Raw genomic sequence first — 21,204 nt, forward strand, 5'->3', positions numbered from 1 at the left:
TTATGTATTTCCTTCATGATTGAAAGGCATCTATATTTATTTGTTCGTGTCTCGCAAAAGACTATGATGTTGATTTCATGTGGCCACACCCTCTGCAACGCAGAAAGGCCTTGAGGATATTTAAATAAATAAGTAAATAAACAATTAAACAAATAAACAAATAAATAAATTATTTGATTTTTATATACCGACACATTCATTCAGAATACTGCTGACGATATGTCAAAGCGCAGATTAATGCAATATTCGTGGAATCCCTAAGGAGAGCTGGACTTCTTTGAACCACGATAGAGATAAAATAAATGTTGTGGACACTCGCTTGTGATGAAAAATCGACCTAATTGCTTCTTTAAATATGCTACTGCGTTGAATTAGCTGACGCTCCAGGTAATATTTGGCGATCGAATGCAGTGGAAGTGTCTAGTTAGAACTTATTTCAAAATTAGATCATCTGACCAGAAAAGGCGATGTGAGAAACTAGAAAATAACAGAAGGGCTTAATCACGGATACTCAAGACACAGCTCTGCACGAAGTGTACTACGCAGTCACTTTACGATATTGTGCGACATAAAGATACGAGTCTTAACTGCAAACGAGTACGCATAGTTAGAACATAACCGTTTTCGTGCTAAAGCTTAGCAGTCCCTCAGCTTGCGTGCCTTATTGTATTTCTTCTCTAGATTGTCACGTGCGCTGTACAGTTGGTTGTCAAGCCAATGATTTGTTTTTTTTGCGACATTCCATATGCGAGCTCCGTAAGTGACAGGTACTCTGGTGAGCCAGTCGTACAGAAGGTAGTTTGTGCAAGAGCCCAGAGCAGCGGGTATGGGAACAACATGTTTTTGCCGAGAGCGGAAGTCGTCATTATGCGCATAGTTGAGGGCCAGCGCTTTCATGCACGGGTCTCAGCCCGCCTAGCACGCATTTGTACGAGGCGCGTGGATGTGCACGTTCTGTCGTGAAATGTGAGCACTACCATGGCTACTTTTTTTTTTTTCGAAACCTTCCTCTCCCAGGTAACTTCGATCCCTAAAATTATGTTTAAAAAAGATCATTTAATCTACAGTATGATTACGTGCTACAGTAGAATATCATTCTATTGTAAAATCCAATACACCTTATTTTGTGTTTGTGCTAACAACTGGTACAACATTAAACTTCTCTTTGTACTGATTGTTTGTTTGTGTCGCAGTGTAAACAAAGGCTTTAATGTTGAAAATTAACAAATATTGTGACCTGAAGAGAGTAAAAAGCGACTCATACCAACAAAAACACAGGGAATATCTATGGTGGGGTCGATTAATGCGAATAATAATGTATTGTTGAAAGGTTTGCCTGCAAGTAATGATAAAAAAGAAAACAACCCTATGCTGTCCTTATTTTCTGTGGCTGTTGGCTTCCTTCGTGTGTATTTTATAATCATTCTTCATTTGCCTCAAAATATTATCATCTGCGTTATGGAGAATACTTGTTTCACACTTCTACCCAACATTGCCCTAATATTCTATCCTTAATGGTGTCAAACACTTACTGACATTAAACATTCTTAATCAAATTTTGAGCATGATGTCCCAGGACATTTCTCGTTGTTCTCACAGAAAATATGCGCTTTCAAAGAAACGTTTTATGTCGCGTTTGCTAGAAAGAGATTGCAAAAATGCAGTACCATGGAATCTTCCTCGTTACGCATACAGCGTCCTCGGTGTTGAGAAACCCTTGAATAATAGTCGCAATCTTCACGCCCTGGTATTCTTTCAGATATACTACACGTTCACGATACTAGCGCATCGGCTATAGTTTTTTTTTTCTCCTGCCTTTAAACTCTATTCCATTCACATCTTCAACAAATTACGTTGACGCGTGTTCAGCTATCGGTAAGGCTGATTAACATTTTTGTTTTACTTATATTTTTGTTTGTGCTAGTCGTCTGCAACGAGATTGTGTGCTAGGTTAGACGCCTCCAATAATCGGGCCTCCCATTTCGACAAACATTTGTCAGGTCACCAGCATACATGATGGGTCACGACCTACTGATTCACAGATTGGCACAGCTAATGGGGCCCCAAAAACGTTGTTGAGCAGAATTTCTCGGTATTTCTGGCCGCTAAGGAGGTTCTTTGGCACTGTTCACCTGCTATTACAATCGTTGTCTAATATTTTCCAAAAATGTAGCAATAAATGCAGTTGTGATAACAAATTTGCCACTCTAGAATAAAAAAAAAAAGTTTCGTTGCTTTGGCTTACATGGTTTTACGTCCCAAAGCGACATCATCTATTAAATATGATCAGGTTTAAATATCGCTCAGTTTTGAGAGGCGTCTTCAGTGAAGGAGTCTTCCTCATTCTTCGGATTTGCTCGTCTCGCATAGCCTGAGTCGCTTTGCGATGTTAAACCCCATAAACCAAACCATTCTTCAAATTCTGGGAGAACAAAATGCGGCGATTAAAACCGAATTTAACTGACGTTTAGAATTAGCTGGCGTGCTATTGTGCACACAGGCGAATTCTAAACGCCGGATAAGTTATTTGTTTTTCACAAAATGTTCCCCTCTCTCTCTCTATTTATCTCAACAAGCCTTGCTTGCGGTAACTGCATGAAAATTTTGGCACGGAAGCCTGTGCCTCAGACGTCTACCTTTGCCTTCAAATACGCATTTTGTTTTACTTCTCGTATCAGCTCATATTGCAACACGTTAAGCACGAAATATTACGCGCTGGCATTTGAAAGGCCCTTGGCTGAAACCTTCGCTCAGTCTGTCGCTTCGGCCTGTAATTATTGTCCTCTGATGAATAAAAAAAAATTAGCTGGGGTTTAACTTTAGTTAAATCCGATAGATTGCGTAAGCAAAGCTGACGTAGCTTCTCTTTCTGTTCTTACTTCTTCTTCTTCCTCTTCTTTTATTCTTTTCCTTTTTCTTCTTTCTATTCTTCATTTTCTTCCTCTTCTCCTTCCCCTCCTTCTCCTTCTTCTCCTTCTCATTCTCTTTCTTTTTCTTCTGCGGCGTGGCGTGGCGTGGCTACCGACCGCGTTTACCCGACGACTAAAGGTCAAAGGTCAAACGTGGATACCGGCCGGGTTTACGCGACGGGCTGAAACTGGGCGTAGTATTGCTTACGCAATAAAACTCTTCATATGAAGCTAATTATACCTCTTGCGTGTATTTGTTTATTTTTACCAGTAGGACTACATTGTGGGAGAACAATTTGGCACGTGCTCCTTATTCCTATCTACAGCTTGGACAAATGATATGCCCTCACTATTTCGTAAACAAATAAAAATAAGGTCGGTGGCGATCTATATTGTTACTTACTTTAATACATCGGATGCTTTCACAAAGAAAACAAAATTACTATTTTTGTACACGGTGCCACCGTCAACAAAAAATATTGCATTCATGTATCCTTTATAAGACTGACAACCGGCCTACTAATACTGAACCAACCGAGTACGCTACTCTGACGGGTGGCGTATTAGCAAACCATATCCCGTAGGGGCACTCGAGCAGACGACGCTTTGGCGTGATTCCTCTGAGCAATGCCACCTGGCGACAAATAGTGTATATATTGCCTAAAACGAAAAAGAACGCATTTAAAGGCCAGCGTTCTCGTCGGATGCGGTGTTTTACTGGGATGTGTTACAAAGGACACTTAAAAAAGACCTGCCATTGACGCCACGTGGAATTCGGTACTTGACAACGGTTAATGATGATTTTCAGTATGACCTCATCATGCTATTGGGCCTTCACAGTATTTGGAGGAATAGGATGGCTTATAGACACTGTGATGTCGATGCACGATCTGTGTGTGAATATTTTGTTGAACAAGTGTATAAACTAAAAGAAATTTTGAAGCAGCAAGACGCTGCGGAGGAGGTCTTGAGTCTGATGGGCGAACTTGTGGAAATGAAAGTCCATTAGACACGGTTGTCAGCCAAGGGGCATGGCAACCACGATCGTTTACTGATGTACTTGTACCAAATTCATGCAATAAAGAAAAAAAAGTTTTGGTGGCGTAATGAACCAACATCGCCCATCTATACCTTGCTGCCACTAAATATCTGTTCGACTCCTGTGTTGTAATGTTTTCCGGAATATTATTTTGCAGTTGCCTTCACCACAATTATATCCTGCCTTTAGTGAGTGTATGTTACCTTTAGGTTGCGTTCAGAGAGACTTTCACCAACAATCGGCATGACAACAGTTACTACACTAAGGAATTACATTACCCATTATCATTTTCTGCATCAGTGAGTGTATGTTACCTTTAGGTGGCGTTCAGAGACATCTTTCAGCAACAATAGCCGTTTAACTCGCTGAGAGCGTCGTCTGCTCCAGTGCGCTTACGGGATATGGTTTGGCAATACGCTGCTGGGTGCCTAAAGTGCTTCGAGATGCTGCGGCACGTTGCTGACAAAAATAAACGCTAAATTTGTTCCTTTTTTTCTTTTTTTTTTCTGCAACAGCGCATGTCGTTTTCTTTAGGCGAGTCACTTTCCTAATACGGAAGAGGAGGTATAACCGCCTATTATGTACACATTAGCATATTCACTGCTAATTACGCTGCTTTTTTATCTGTCTACATTTCACGCAGGACGTCTTGTGAATGCACTACGTCTTCATACTGCTTCCGAGACTGGTGACTTATGGGTAGCCTAGAGCTAGAGTCCACCATGGAAAACACAGTGCTACCAGGTATGAATGTTTTTCTTACACGTTTTTAGCAGCTCTATACAACAGTGAATTGATTTCCGATGTTTTGGCGGCGTAATAACGTGTAGCGTAGTCGTGGTTTTGCTTTAGTATCGTTGATTAAATTTATGCATTTTTCAGTGCTATCGTTTTTTGTTGTTGTTGCAACACGTGTTGTTTTCTGTTTTTCTGTCGGAAAGCTATGAATAATTATTTTGGTTATGTTTACTTCTGATAAAACGGCATACATTATATTTTTATTAGCCCCACTTTCATGAAAGCCTATAATATGGACAGTCACACTACACTGTACCACTGCAGTGTTGTACATAATTGTTTCCATGAGGACCGGCAGTTAGGTCTGCATGTTAGATGTTCCCTTCATTACAACTCCATAAAGTCAAAAGTGGTCTTAATGGACGAAAGAAATTTTTTTTTTTTACAACAGCAACGCTTGTTTTTTTTGGGGACAGAGCTTACAAATTACAAAGGAGCTCTTAACTATTATGTATACTATTGAACAAGGGGTTCAATAATGTGCGATGGAAGAAAAAATACATGTTTTTACAGATTACTTGTTCCGGGAAAATGTACCTGAGCTGTCCGAATTTATACCCATCAGTTGAAAAACTAAACGATGAACGTGCCCTGAGGCAGTCGTTAATAATTTAGTCTTCAGGCATAACTTCGTTACGTTGGTATAACTTCAGGTTTTCCTGGAAGAAAAATATCCGCGGAAAGGGATCTGGTTGCACGGTGCAGGAGGGGTGGGGTTATTTGAGTGTAGCAACACCACGATTCCTTTTGTGATCTTCATACAAAATTACCCGAGCATGTATATATATATATATATATATATATATATATATATATATATATATATATATATATATATATATATATATATATATATATATATATATTTCAACAAGATGTCACACAACTTTCCCTGTTTGAATTTAACCCTGGACCATTCGTCACAAAAAAACCATGTCTCATTCTCTCTCTCTCTCTCTCTCTCTCTCTCTCTCTCTATATATATATATATATATATATATATATATATATATATATATATATATATATATATATATATATATATATATATATATATATATATATATATATATATATACTCCCTTCCAATGTCAATTTACGGTAGCCGCTTTCTTTGAGCAGATCGAAAAGCAAGGTTCACGTGTACTATGCGATGTCAGTACAGGTTAAGAACCCTACGCAGTTGAAATTTCACCAGCTCTACTATGGCCTTTCTAGCAGCCTGAGACACTTTAGGACGTTTTAAACCATATAGAAAAAACCAGCTTGTAATCAGCAGGCAGTGCTGAGCACACCTTTCATTGTACCAAAATTACCATTGAGCCCATTACCATTGCCAGTTACCATTGCGTCAAATTACGCATTGGCAAGGATTCGTCCTCATGCTTTTAGCCTGATAACATCTGCTGGGCATTTTCAAGTTAAACAGGTGTTCTATTATATCTGAATAGCATAGAACATTACAGGCTGGTACCGCTTAGTAAAAGAAGAAGATAAGAAAAAGGAAATAAAAGCTCTGGCCTGCTTTTTTTTGTGTGTGTTATTCTAACAGCTGCATTTTTCAGAGCCAAACAATCAGTCTAATGCTACGTTTGTCTTTCAAACGGCTATTGCGCAAGGCGTTTATATTAAAGCTGTGAACTCTGCATTTTCTAGCCACCAAAAGCTATCTAGATTAGCCTCTGTCCAGGAGAAGGGAATCAACATCAGGACACAGCTTTCTTCAATGGGCAACTCCATACGCACCGAAAGGGACAAATAGGAATCGGCACATCGCAACGCAAGGATAAAAACACACGGAAGAGACGAAAAGGAGAAGAGACTCATCCCATAATGATTCTAGCTCATATATATGAAGCACAATTTGTTCGGCTCCATTATTCTTTCGACTTTTCCGCGTTACGCAACCTTTATGTCTTCTTACGTTCCTAGAGTAGCAAGGAAATATAGCTCAGGAATGAAGCAATCTAATTTCCACCTTCCATTTCTTAGGATTTGTGCCAAGGACAAACTAATGTGCCACAAAGGCAAGCCTCCTGCTCAGTGCCACACAGGTCTTACTTCTGCCGGTGTCGCCAGGAGGACTAGCTGTTTTGCAACAGCCCCCCCCCCCCCCCCCCCCCCCCCCTCTCAGTTTCACGTGGCCTAGCGATTAACAGCGATGTCGAACCTCTGGAGACCTGAAAGGGAATAAAGCTCTTCGTTGGGTTCCTTATGTTGAAAGCGGGGCTCATTTGCGGGCTCGCGACGCCGGACGCTGCAACAGCGTCCTTGACAGCACACCCTTCCTCTTACGTTAAGATGCACGGAAAGGAATACACAGCATTCCTGTGCATGTGGAAGGTAGCAGTTGCCTACTATCGCTAAAGCACTCATAACGTCATCGGCGAAAAAAAAATAAATATTGTTCTATGATAGACTATCTCATGCGTTTAAGAGCAGACAATGTGATCACAAAGAGCGTTTAATTTAGCTAAAACTAAGGTCAGTTTTAAAAGTAGGAATTTGTAGTCAGAACTCTGCTTCGGTACAGCATCACCAGCTCTGCTGCGCATGAGAAAACAGCTTCTGAGCTCATCAAATTATGCTAAATTATACACTATTTCACTATACAGTTAGGTTCCTTCACTTACTGCATTTATTGAGAGATATGTCGACCGCCGCATATATGATATCCATACAGGTTTTTACGTTTCAAAAATTGCCATTTTTGTCGCCTGTGCAGCATATCGCACAAATTGAAAGTTGGCGATCGTACGAAAGAGTTAGTGAGGGCAAAGCGCCCACGGGCTCGTCACGCTGCTGAAGCCAGACGCACACACGCACAAGAGCACATTTTCACTTTTTCCCAGGTGGGACCCGAATATTCTGCACGGTGTATACTTTAATACCTCAATCTGTACAGATATTAGCGACAGTGATCTTCAGGACTCTCAACAAATGGGGACATCTGCTGTAATAGTTACAAGGTCAAGTATTTAGTATTTTAATAACCTGCTAGTTATCATGTCTGAGCTGCATTCTGACGAGTACGGCGTCTAAAAGTGCATCCTCTAAGAAAGCACTCTTCCAAAAACCTATTTTTAAACATTGCTTGAGATCCATGGGTTACACGTCCCGTGAGGTCCTTGTTCTTACTAGATAATTTTAATACTTTTTTTTTCTGTTTTCCTCTCTTCATTGTATCTTCCCTTGCTTCATTCAATATCCGATGTTTTCATTCACACATTAAGTTGTTCTTCGTCCTTTATGTTTGTTCTTTCATTTCCGTTTTTCTTGCCTTTAGCACGTGTTAATCGCCTAATGTTTCTATTTGCATGCCGTTTTGTTCTTAATTTGTTCTTATCTTTAAATTTAACAGAAATACTTTTGTGTTGTTCTCTTCTTTGGGTTAGTGGGACCTAGTTGCCTGTGTTGCGTATACCAATGGCAACCATCCTAAACAAGCGGAGCGAATGTTGCGTTTTGCTGTCAAGTGTGACCCAAGGACGAGCCTAACGAATCCGGAAGGTTGAAACGAGAGCGAGACGCCTGGCGGTAACACGATGCTTCCTTGTGTCGACACCACAAGCCGAGCTCCAAAGAAGGTTCGGGTGGGGATAAGAAAGTGCTTTCCGAGGTGCCGGTTACGTCATATCAAGCCGATTATTGCCTCACCTTATAGCCACTTTATTTCTTTTGGCACTAGCGCTATACGATTACAATGATAATCGGTTGTCTTCAGCTCTTTCATGCGTGAAATTACACCATTATGTATTATGTCCGTCTCTTCACGCCTCGTATTCGATTCTCGTAATCATTGTGGCTCTGTTCCCAGATAATGTTTCGGCAAATTTAACATACGAGAGACCGCTCGCAACCCTTTGAATCACGTTACCAAGGGCCCTTGCTCTCAGTGTAAGTAATAAATCTTAGGCCCTTATAGACACACTTTTACAACAAAACCACAACATTATGTCGCTATCTTTATAATAGGGGCCAGAACTTGGCTGACAGGCAGGTTTGTTCACTTTTCTAGTTCTGTCATCTATTAAGCTCACCTACTGGTTTCCATTTTTGGGTACGCTGTTACCGCGATAGCTTGAAAAGCCCGTCTGCAGAAAATCCGAGGTTGTTGGCCTTGTCGTCGTTGTAAACAATAAATATCACAGGCGCTGCTATTTCAATTCGTGGTTGGAAGGTGAAATGTTTGTGCGCTGACTGGACGGTGTGTTATGCAACGTTACAAGATCATGTGACATAGACAAAGCGAGTAATTAGGCTTCTGCTTTCAGATAGGCAGGTTAGGTGGACCAGCCTTCTAATAACATTAGGCGAAGGTATCTTAGTAGGTATCTTAGAAGGTTAATATTAGTCTATACATGCACATCCGCACGGCTTGTTTGAAGCGAGAGTTTGTATGTGTTTATGTCGAGTGCGGAGATTAATACTCTATGCCGATGGATATGTGCGTGATAAGTGAGGCACAAATTATGGGAGTATATATTAAGCGTGTAACGAGGCTACGTGAACGACGATCCCCAAGAGGAAGCTATTAACAATATCGCTTCACGCCTTAAATACTCTTCTTAAGTGTACTCCTCACATTTTCCTCTTTTTCTGCCATTGAGCACGATGTTTGAGTTTCAGCAATAGGCAGCAGGGATCCTATATTGCCGAAGCGCTAATTTCAGGAACGTGTGCATATAAAGTTTCGCCGCCGATTTTGAAAACATGAATGGTGGAAAATAACGCCGCAGCTATCGCCACGCTGTTAAAACAGTGCAACTGGGAAGAGTCAAGGAACTGACAGCTAATTCCTCCGCGTTGCTCAAAAACAATGTTCTATTGCCGAATTCAGGCGATAATTAGCACTAATGTGTTTCTGCGTAATCCGTATAGATTTTATATTAAATCGTCATCAGCGGCAACAATACGCTTAAGAATGCATGACAACGCCGCGAAGTCGACCTGGTGGTATCAAACGTCGAAAGCAGAACGGGATATCTCTTTTTGAATTTGATAGACGATTTGTTTCGGGATATCTTGGCAGCAGCAGCAGATAATTTAAATGTCATATATGGATAGCGGGTAAAGTGGCCTTTACTACGAAAGCCATCATCTTGATCATCGCCCAAGAACTAAAATTTCATTCCGCAACATTAAAGGTTGCAAGGTAGTTTATGACGGCAAAGGTTTAATATGGCGTATGGTCTCCAGTGATAACTTCATCATTTTTCTAATTTTGTATCACTTATGCAAACAGATTAGACTGATGATTTGATGCCCACAAGGCACAGACAGCATAATTTAGAGCGTGACGTCATCATCGATTTATCGATAGTCTTCCTTACCTTCCCAGACGTGACCGTGGAGAGGAAGCCGCAAATACTGACAACTTCAAACGGCGGTGGACCTTATGCTATGGACGCACCTGTCATCCCAACGACCATAAGCTGGAAGAATCTCACGTACAAAGTTCCGGACAAGAAAGGTTGGTTTTGGGTTGTTATCGTCGACATGCCTTCTGTTTTTTTTTTTTCTTTCTTTCTTTTTTTTTTTTAATGGAGACATGCCTTTGAAGGCCTACTGTCCACCCTCCGGTGGAAAATGTTTTCTTCACCCCCAGAACGCAAGGCCGCAAAATGTTTTTGAAAAGAGCAATCAATAACGCAGTTACAGCCACCGCAATCACCCAATTCTGTCATAATTCTCTCCTCCCGTTCCCTCGCAAAGGTTTTTCACTCTCTTACCCGGTCTTCAAGGCTCCGCAAGCCAAATTCCCCTTCTTTTTCCAAGTTTGGCGGAAGGTAGGGCGTGGCCTCTGCGTGCGCGAAAAAAAAAAAAAAAAAAAAAAAAAAAAAAAACGGGTGCGGGAGCGCACCCCGCTGCATTTTGTCCAACCGTGGCGAGGGAAAAGCGCGCAGCAAGCGCTGGACGGAATTAGTGGTGTACGCCCATCCTTCACCCGTCAGTAAACGAGACGAACCAATGAATGTCGTTTGCAACTACGACGTCAGCCTTGCGGCTCATAGAGAACGGGGAAGCTGGTTTCCCGACGGGGAGGATGAGAGAGCTTTGATTTGCATTTTTGCAGCTTTGCAGCGCGCGTATCACTGTAGAATTTTGCGCAGACTATATCCGGTACCTGATCAAATCACTGGGCTCATTTGCTTAAAAGGTCAATCCTTAGACAGTGGGCCATTAATGGCTACCACAACGACGTTCTTCTCATTAAAACTGTATGTAGTTGGATTATTTCCCACAAGAGCCTGACCTTTTGTTTCTGTCGACATAATGCTTTCGTGCATTTCCCCCAAAGAATTACGTGGCTAATGTTTTGTTCACTTAATCATGTGGCGGGATTTTGTCTTTTGACCAGCCCTAAAGCCTACCAAGAGGCATAGGTTGAATCGAAATGTACTTCTCTATAGTGTACTCACGCAACCTGCAGTAACGTCATTCATGCGAGATTAGGCACCAATCAGCTATCGTAATGCTAGACTGTATACGCCAAGGTATCATCACACAACTCCGTTAAAGCACATGCACTAAACCTTTCTCTCGTGGTTCCCGATTATACATTGCTTTAAGTCAATCTATTCATTGTAACTGGTTCATATTATTTCCATGCAACAAACGAATGCAGCAACAAACAGCCTTTTAAGGAGCTCTTGTAACAAATACTTCGGTCTACATTCACTTCATCGCGGTCAATCACCAAGTTTTCGCGGTGAGTCACCAAGCGACTCAGGCTGTGAGAGACACCGTACTAGAAATTTCCGGAAATTGACTACCTGGAATTCCTTAACGTTCATTGACATCGCACAGCACACGGGCGCATTCGCCTCAGTCGAAAAACGGCCGCCGCGGCCGGGATTCGATCCCGCGTCCTTCGGCACAGTAGTCGAGCGCCATAACCACTGCACTACCGCGGCAGGGCATCGCATATTTGTGCAACCTCAGTTGAAAAGACAGGTGGGTTTCAAATATAGTGCCTTTTTAAAATCCGCTCGTATGCTGGTAAACTGCTTAGACTGCAATCAAGCAAAGGATCAAGCAGGTTTTCGGAAACGGTACTCTACTATCGATCATATCCATACCATCAATCAGGTTATAGGAAATGCTCGGAATATAACCAGCCCTTATACATAGCAATTATTGATTAGGAAAAAGCATTTGACTCAGTTCAAACCTCGGCGGTGATGCAGGCATTGCAAAATCAGGGGGTAGACGAGCCGTACGAGAAAGTGCTGGAAGATATATAGTGGCTGCACAGCAACCATAGTTCTGCATAAAGAAAGTAACAAAATTCCCATAAAGAAAGGTGTTAAGCAAGGAGACAATCTCCCCAGTACTATTCACAGCTTGTTTAGAGGAAGTATTCAGAGACTTGGAATGGGAGCAGTTAGGGATAAGGGTAGATGGAGAATACCTCAGTAATCTGCGATTTGCTGATGACATTGCCTTGCTAAGCAACTCGGGAGATGAACTACAAATAATGATTGATGTCCTAGACAGGAAAAGTAGAAAGGTAGGTTTGAAAATCAATATGCAGAAGACTAGGGTAATGTTCAACAGCCCCGGGAAGGAACAGCAGTTTACATTAGGCAGCGGAGTACTGTAAGTAGTAGGCGAATATGTCTACTTAGGACAGGTAGTAACCGCAGATCCGGACCATGAAAAGGAAATAACAAGAAGAATAAGATTGGGATAGAGCGCATTTGGCAAGCACTCGCAGATTATGACTAGCAGCTTACCGGTATCGCTCAAGAGGAAAGTATTAACAGTTGCCTCTTACCTGTACTCTCCTATGGGGCTGAAACGTGGAGGCTAACCAGGAGAGTTCTACTTAAGTTGAGGACAACGCAGAGGGCAATGGAACGAAACATGGTAGGGGTAACATTAAGAGATAGGAAACGTGCAGAGTTGACCAGATAAATAACTCAGGTTACTGACATTCTAGTGGAAATTAAGCAGAAGAAATGGGCATGGGCAGGACATGTAGTGCGAAGAGAGGATAACCGATGGTCGCTTAGGGTAACAAACTGGATTCCAAGGAAGGAAAGCGTAGCAGGGGGCGGCAGAAAGTTAAGTGGGCGGATGAGGTTAAGAAGTTCGCAGGGGTCAAGTGGATTCAGCTAGCACATAACCGGGTTAAGTGGAGAAATATGGGAGGCCTTCGCCCTGCAGTGGTTAAAATCAGGCTGATGATGATGATGATGATGCTGGTAAATTCGCCATTAATCTTTATAACAGAAAGGAGGTCCGCCATATTTGTTGAATGCTGTGAGACTAGAAACTGGAACGGAGTTGACGTTTTAAGAGTCTTTTTGGAACCTAAGGTTACGAGTCACGGACGCTCTACTCTCAGGGCCTGAAAGCTAACCTTTAAGACTGGTATGCACCGTCTTGCGTATATACCTTTCCCACCTTTTCGCCACGAGTCTACGGCTGCAGAAACATCGGCATCTGTTCTGTTAGTACTAACAATACAGGCGTAATTCCTCATTTTCCTTAGCTATATCGGCTATGCACAGCCACGGCCGGTCCCGAGGGAGAGTGCTCTTAGGCCAGCCGCTAAAGCAGGTATCACGCTGTTCTAGCCAGCCTGATACTCCTGAATTCCAGAAAGGTGAACTCACGACTCTCACACTGCGATACCTTTAGGTCTTGTACTTACAACGTGGGAAAACACACCAGAAACGAAGACAATGAAATATGAACTTTTCCGGGAAACTTTTGATCAGCACGTTTCGAAAGGAAGTACGCAGATTATACAGGGATTCCCTTTCCTAAGACCTTATCATCGATCAAAGATTTGTTCTCGTCTAAGATAGCCTTACGTGCTTAGTGCGATAAGTACAGGGCGAAGCAAAGGTTATTCGTAGGAAAAACACCTACACGTGATAAGTCGCAGTCACAAATAGGTAACACTGACAATCGCGTGAATTGAATACTGCATTCGCTAAAGCGCTTTCGCGCTTCCTTTGGCTTATGGACCCCCGTTCGTGATCGCGATGAGTCTTTTTAGATTTTCATGGTTCCTTTTATGGTAACACCAGGCGCTAGGTGCCTACTCCTATTGCTGCATATAATCAATAATGCAAGAGGAAATACTAGATAATTCATATAATCGTCTTACTGGAAATATTTGCATTAAAAAGGTTTCGCAATGCTTCCTTGCGTAATGTACAAAGCAAAAAAAGAAAAACTTGGAACCATATGTAATTTGTCGCTACCGCTACAGTAGTCGGCGTTGGTGTTTGCAGAATCCATTTATAGATTAGTTTTATAAATTTACGAGCGTGTATGTCTTCAAACGCTGCTGAGAAACGTAACTTGGAATCGATGAAGCAGCGCGTGTGAAATGCGGACACTGCGTTTTGTCATAGTCACTTAGTTGTTGAGCTTTTTCGTATGATCAAACACAACGAGATTCTCTTCATTTTAATGCGTGGCATTACAGAACCCCATTCACTGGCTTCATCAATAGCGGCTGAAGCATTTGTCAGGAGCTACCAACTTGGTAACACTTTTCATGCTTCGATCATGAATTAGACAGAAATACAACGCAATCTATGTCATATGGCTTAGTTAACGCTGGACTTTCAAGAAATGTAGTTTGATCTTTCTAATATACTATGCTAGATTGTAAGCAGCATTTTACGAAACATGAGAGACTCAGAGCCGGAGTGAAAACCTCCCATGATAGGCTCCATAAAACCCCGGCCCTCAGTCACCAGCGGCTGCGGAACAACTGACCACGGCGGCGGTCAGACCTGTGACGCAGCAGGGGTTGCTAAGAATCCCTGGCTCCGCTGGACAGGCCGCCATTGGAAACTGACCCTGGCAACGTTTAACGCTAGAACCCTAGCTAGTGAAGCTAGTTTAGCAGTGCTGTTGGAGGAACTAGAGGGTATGAAATGGGATGTCATAGGGCTTAGTGAGGTTAGGAGGTCGAATGAGGCATATACTGTACTGAAAGATGGGCATGTACTGTGTTATCGAGGTTTACCAGAGAGGCGACTACTCGGGGTAGGTTTCCTCGTCAATTAGTATATAGCGGGTAATATAGATGAATTCTGTAGTATTAACGAGAGGGTGGCAGGAATCGTAATTAGGCTTAACAAGCGGTATAAACTGAAGGTTGTACAGGCCTATGCACCTACATGTAGTTATGATGACCAAGCAGTTGCAAGCTTCTACGAAGATGTAGAATCGGCAATGCGAAAAGTAAAGACGCAGTATACTGTACTAATGGGTGACTTCAATGCCAAGGTAGGGAAAAAGCAGGCAGGAGACCGGGCAGTAGGTGACTATGGCATTGGTTCTAGGAATAGCAGGGGGGAGTTACTAGTTGAGTTTGCAGAGCGCAATAACTTAAGAATCATGAATACCTTCTTCAGCAAACGGAAGAACCGGAAATGGACATGGAAAAGTCCTAACGGGGAGACTAAAAATGAAATCGATTTCATAATGTGTTCAACTCCCGCCATTATGCAAGACGTAGAGGTAATCGGGAAAGTGCGATGTAGTGATCACAGGATGGTGAGGTCCCAATTAGCCTAAACCTGAAGAAGGAACGCAGCAGATTAGTAAGAAAGAAACCGATTTACGAATTAGCGGTGGGACGGCAGAAGAGTTCAGGATCTCGCTACAGAATAGATATTCAGCTCTAACCGAGGATGGCGACATTACTCTAGAAGCAATGAACAATAATTTCAGAGATATCATTACTGAATGCGTGGTAGAAGTAGGTGGTAGGATAGTTAGAAAGGGTACCGGTAAGCTGTCTAAGGAGACGAAAGATTTGATCAAGAAACGCCAGAGTATGAAAGCTTCCAATCCAGCAGACCAGATCGAATTGGCCGAATATCAAAGTTAATCAATAAACGCAAGGTGGCCGATATAAGGTAGTATAATATGGAGAAAATTGAGCATGCTGTAAAGAACGGGGGAAGCCTTAAAGCGGTAAAGAAGAAATTGGGCATAGGCAAAAATCAGATGTATGCGATAAGGGACAAGGAGGGCAACGTCAAAGTAGTATATATAATTTTAAATTTGTATAAAATTAAATTGGCCCTAATTTCTTACAGTGTGAACATTGTTGCGCCCTTCACTTTCATTTGCTGTTTTAAGTGTTCCTCTTCTCGAATTTTCACTTTTGAATTGGCACTGAGGTGAACTGTGATCAGAGAGAATTCAGTTAATACGTAGCGGCAGGCTTGTTCGTTCATCATACTGAGGACTACAGCGGAGTAACAACCCGGACAAGAACGACAGAGCCGAACGAGAAAAAAAAAAGGTTTTTAGTCAGTGCCTGTGTTTGAGTCCGTTTCTCTTGCTCTTGTACTTGTTTCTACTGCGCTGAAGTCCTCAGAGAATTCAATTCTTGATATTTTATGAGCCTTTTGGTGCTTTGGGGGGAACAAAAGATGCGTTTGCTGCCAACAAAGTTAAAGTGAAACATGTAACATCATCTTCTCTATCAGTTGATTACGACTCGCGACTTCAATGTTCACAAAGCATTCCTCGCTAACCACCCCAAAGAGCGTAGCAGTGCGGTATGACCACCAAAAGTCAAAAACACGAAGCCGGCACTGGCATCATCTCATTACATTTTTGAGCACAGCATTTTGGATCGGTGCTTGCGTTGCAATTTCTCTCATCTTTTAATCTACATTTTGTAGCAACATTTTATAACAACATCTCTACATTTTATGGCAACCACGTCTTTTCCATCGGAACGCAGCATTTAGTGCCTACACATATTGACATACGAATTTGCCCCAAGTGCTGTTTCAAAATAAAGTTGCATACAAAACGTAGACGTGGTTTTAATCGGAGAATAATTTAAAATTTCATTTCTGCCATTCATTTTCTTGCAGGATCAAAGCAAATTCTGCGCAACCTCAGCGGCAACCTCAGGCCTGGGGAGATGACGGCCGTCATAGGCCCGTCCGGCGCCGGAAAGACGACGCTGCTGGACGTACTCGCCGGCTTCCAGTAAGCACTCAAGAAAAACAACAAAATGGCACTCATTATCATAAAAGTTGAATGTACGCAAGGCTTCCTTCAGTTCCAAGCCTCATTGCGCTTTGCTGTTGTCGTGCTCTGTAGATCTACGTCATTTCTACACAGCGTTGTTTGTGATCTCCCAAGTCACTTCTCAAAATGAACGGCTGGAAGCATATCGACGCTTCCCAATGGAAATGGGGTAGGCAGCAATTCCACATCAGAGACGTCGGCGCAGTTACAGAGATTGACGGAATTAAACTCAGCGTGCATTTTCATTTTAATTTTTCTGCACTTCCGTTCCGTATTCGTATCCGAAAGCTCTAAACAGATTTAACTAAACAACAGCACTGAAATAGACTGTTTTGTGCTTCTTAAAAGCTCTGCTATATTGCCCTGTTGCTTTTCAATTTTACTGGTTCTCTAGGCAGTACAGAATTTTAACTGTTTCGAAAATTATAATAATCAGTTTTCAAGCTAAGTAGTTGTAATGAAATGGCGAAATGAGAAGGGTGTTATGTAGCTTCAGCCAACCACATTTCAACCTCTTGATAGCAGCATATTACCTAATGTCGCTGTATGCGCAGGTTTTTCATATTAGTGATAACAATTCGGCACTGTTTTATTTACTATCGAGCTCGAAATTCTCGAAGAAACTTTTGTGCTAACCACTTTAGAATAGTTTAAGAATAGCTGGAATACAGAATGTAACAAATCAGGTAACCCGGCAACGACACTTTATGATTTCATATTGCAACAAATGTCGTATGTTCAGCATGTCGTGCTTGTAGAATGTATGGCAATTTTCTAGAACGTACTGAACTTCTCACCTGTACCTGAAACTACAGAAGGTAGAAAAAGTGAACCAAATCGGCATAGTGTCTCTGAAACATAATTTCAAGCTCTGCTAGAATATCCAAAAATGCTATCACATGGAAGCACCCAAGGATTACATCATAGACGGAGCTAAAGTAGACAAGCATTTACATCAGCGATCATTAAGATAGCAGAACAGCGCATAATCGGATTACTAAGCGTCTCTGTGCATCTTTAGGCCCACATTCTTGGGGTTGGTGATGTTCTGTGGCCGTAGACCTTAAAGTTCTGTCCCGCATTACACACTCGCAGGACCAGAAGTTTTCAAGCAGACCTTTTCGTCAATGGTCAGCCGTTTAAGGACCGAAGCTTCCGCAAGCTCAGCAGCTACGTTGTCAGCGGCGAGGACTTGCTCCCTCATCTGACCGTACGCGAGACAGTGGACACCGCCGCCAAATTGAAGCTGCCTGCAGCCTTCACCTACAAAGAGCGCAGTGCTCTGGTACGCAGACGTATTGGATATTAGAATTTATCTCATATATTTACCTGCTTTCATTTGAAATGCAATTTTATACTCAGCATGTTCACGGGAGTTGCCAGCTATAAAAGCTAATATTCTCACAAGTACTTGGCGCTGAAAGTCCACCATTGGCGTGCATGCAATGAACTCTATAAATCTATACCACTCGACCGCAGCCCTAGCGGAAAACTTTGAGTACCTGTTCGAGGACCGGTCTTTGCCTGCTTTTCTGTCAGCCGCTTATAGCAACAACAGTCTAGGGAAAATATCGTCATTGAAGATGCCAGTTGAAACGTAATTTTGTGCATTCGAGAAGATGCTACTGGAAGAAATGAACCGCAGTGGAGGGAATAAATGCCAATACGGCCCTTATAGACAGAAAATTCACGCGCAGGTCTTCGCGATACTACAAGTGCTAACTAGGTTTTGATGCTGCTTTGCATCGTACAGCATTATTGTTTCTTGCCACTCTGCTCGCAAAATCTAGTTCATAAATACTGTCTAACCTCATACAAATTCTCATAATAAATCATACTAAACTCGTACAAATCTGATATCATATCATACAACCCTCATTCAACATATGAGAAATACATAAGATTCTATGTTATTTCTATGAGTTTAGTATGAGAAATTTGTATGAGGTTATTGTGACTGATACGGCTTTTCTCACTAAAGTAGGATATCCAATTATAGGTTCAGTTCCAAAAAGCTCCTCAGCATCATCCAATAAATGTGCACCGGAGCAAAAGGTTGGGCTCGCAGGTTATGACCGCGCAAATTTAGCTTTACAAAGTTGGAAAAGCAGGCGGGCACAAGAGCGGCACAAGAGCGGCTAATAACCGATGTTAGTAGCGCTAGCGCTGCATCCCTCCGTCTTCTTTTATTACGCTAATTTCTCGTGCTAAGAAAAATGCCCCTTTTCTGAGACAAAATCACATTGCGTTGTTTCTCATGATCACGTGGTCTGCTCACGGCAACTCAATGTGATACACTTTTCAGTTGACCTATCTTGTCAATGACGCCTGTAGCAGCTGTGGTCGTGAATTTCGGCTTTGCGTCTGCGTGCGTTTTACGTCGGGGAGCAGATTTCGGGCACTATGAAGCAATGTCAGCAATTATCTTGATCGCGAGAGAGGAGCAGACATAGTTTCTGCGTTGGTTATGATGACGCTCTTATATTGTAACTTCAACATATGGCCACGAGAGAACAATAACTGTCTAAGGGTGACGAGGCTAGGCTCAGAATTTATGCCTCGACTGATTTCTTTAAACTCCTGCTCAATTAGACCTAAGCGATGCGTTACACGTCACATTAATAGTACAAGATGAAGGACCTGGAGTCGTGTCTACGACTCAATGTCTATCGGAGGAATGTGGAAACCGAATACCGCCTCGCGAATGCCTGACCAGTTCTTCGGGAATCGTTTTGTTGGACTGCTGATCTTTACAGTTAAGCAAACTATATCGCGGGTGCGGACACTGGAAGACAAATACGCCATACTTAGGGTGACGGTTGGAGAAAGTGCTACTCGATCATCCCCATGAAGAAAGACGACAGACAAACGTAGTAATGGCACACTGAAGAGTGCTCAGCGCCCGTTTTTAGTTAGACTTCGCAATTTACCGCTTGCTGTACCTCAAAAAACTACGACTGCCGTTCAGAAAAAAAAAGTGGGGTGCTTCAGTATGTAGCAACTGTAGCTTCGTTGCGATGTAGTATGTATCTTCGTTCACTACACAACAAATATTGTTTAGACCAGTAGTTGTGCCCTTCATGGCACCAGTCGCGCATATGCCTGGTCATAATCATGAGAGGCATTAAGATGTGGCTTCTATCTCGTTTCATCAAACATTTTACAATTGACATGGGCAGCTGCATCACTTTGTATTTGCGAAGCACGCGTGGTTATTCGAATACTGCAGGACTATGCACCGAGTTGCACCAAGAAAATATGATTATATCCTGGTTAATGCTTCAGTTAAGCGCAATAGTGTTTTTGCAAATAGGGGTAGAACGATGCGAAAAGAGAGCACAAGAGACATAAGAAAATAACGGCACCACGGGCTTTTTTCATGCAATTCTCTGAAGCACCGCATGTGTTCTCATCATTGCACAGCCTTTTGAAGCGATCAAATGACCGTAAAAGGGGAAAAAAAACTGCGTTAACCACTATTCAATTTTGCATACGAGAAACACACCTCATTAACCATTCGAGCATAAATGGCAGCACACTAATTTCCTCAAAGCGGTGCGACGCAGCCTTCCTGTCGAAACTCTTGCGCCTGCTCTATCGCCACACATTATTTGTTCATTTATTTCATTACGTCTTCTGAGCACGTGTTAAACTACTCAGCAACAAGCCGTTCACGAGCTAATGAAGAACAAGAGCTACGTCGCAAATCATGTCTTTCAGTTTCCGGCAACTCGAAAGGTACACCAGCATTATTGCCGACTTAACTACTTCCTTCCAAGGCTAACGTCACGCTAGATTGTTTTCCGCGTTTCCTAGTTCGGCGCCCACAGTGGCCGGAGCTTCACAACAATGAGACAATTGAATAGAACAAATACCGCGACTCGACTGACACGCCGTTTCTTTCCTTGGCAGTGAAATAATACTGAAGTGCTCACAGTAAAACAATGGCAACGTTCTACTGCTGTCGTGACTGGAAGACACAGGAGCAACATCTGTACATGATTGTTAAGTTACCTGCCAGCACATACACGTGTTAATTTTCTTATCTAGCGCGCGCTGGTTGTGAATGCGGTCTGCAGATAGTCTAGCCGCGTGAAAGTAACAGAAAAGGGTTATGTCATGCAGGTGTCCGGAATTCTGAAGCTTTGGGGCTTGGACATCTGTGAGAGTCACTACGTGAAAAATCTCTCCACGGGTCAACGGAAAAGGGTCATGCTCGCACAGGAACTGGTCTACAGCCCGCCGGTGCTTTTCCTGGACGAACCAACCAGGTAAACTTTGGCCTGTGATGATATTTATTATGTTGAAGGTGCGCATCAATTTGTTTTTTGGTAGTGCTCGGAGTAAATGGATGCCTGATGCTAATAAGCAGACTTTCAGAGGCTGGTTCCAAATATGATGACGAAACAAGAGCTTGCGCTTTGAGAA

General features: G+C 42.4%; 1 protein-coding gene across 1 annotated transcript in view; it reads left to right on the forward strand.

The window, feature by feature from the left end:
* The window catches only part of LOC146176682 (ATP-binding cassette subfamily G member 4-like), a 57,104-nt gene that overhangs the window by 16,729 nt on the left and 19,171 nt on the right, over positions 1–21,204 (forward strand). The window contains exons 2-6 of the mRNA XM_084582921.1: positions 4,592–4,692; positions 10,088–10,219; positions 16,617–16,734; positions 17,872–18,061; positions 20,902–21,047. Of these exons, the coding sequence (XP_084439047.1) occupies positions 4,644–4,692; positions 10,088–10,219; positions 16,617–16,734; positions 17,872–18,061; positions 20,902–21,047 (635 nt within the window). The 5' untranslated portion in view covers positions 4,592–4,643. The remainder of the gene's footprint in view (positions 1–4,591; positions 4,693–10,087; positions 10,220–16,616; positions 16,735–17,871; positions 18,062–20,901; positions 21,048–21,204) is intronic.

Source organism: Amblyomma maculatum, chromosome 10, assembly GCF_055883805.1.
Source record: "Amblyomma maculatum isolate TAMU_Amacu chromosome 10, ASM5588380v1, whole genome shotgun sequence".
NCBI lineage: Eukaryota > Metazoa > Arthropoda > Arachnida > Ixodida > Ixodidae > Amblyomma > Amblyomma maculatum.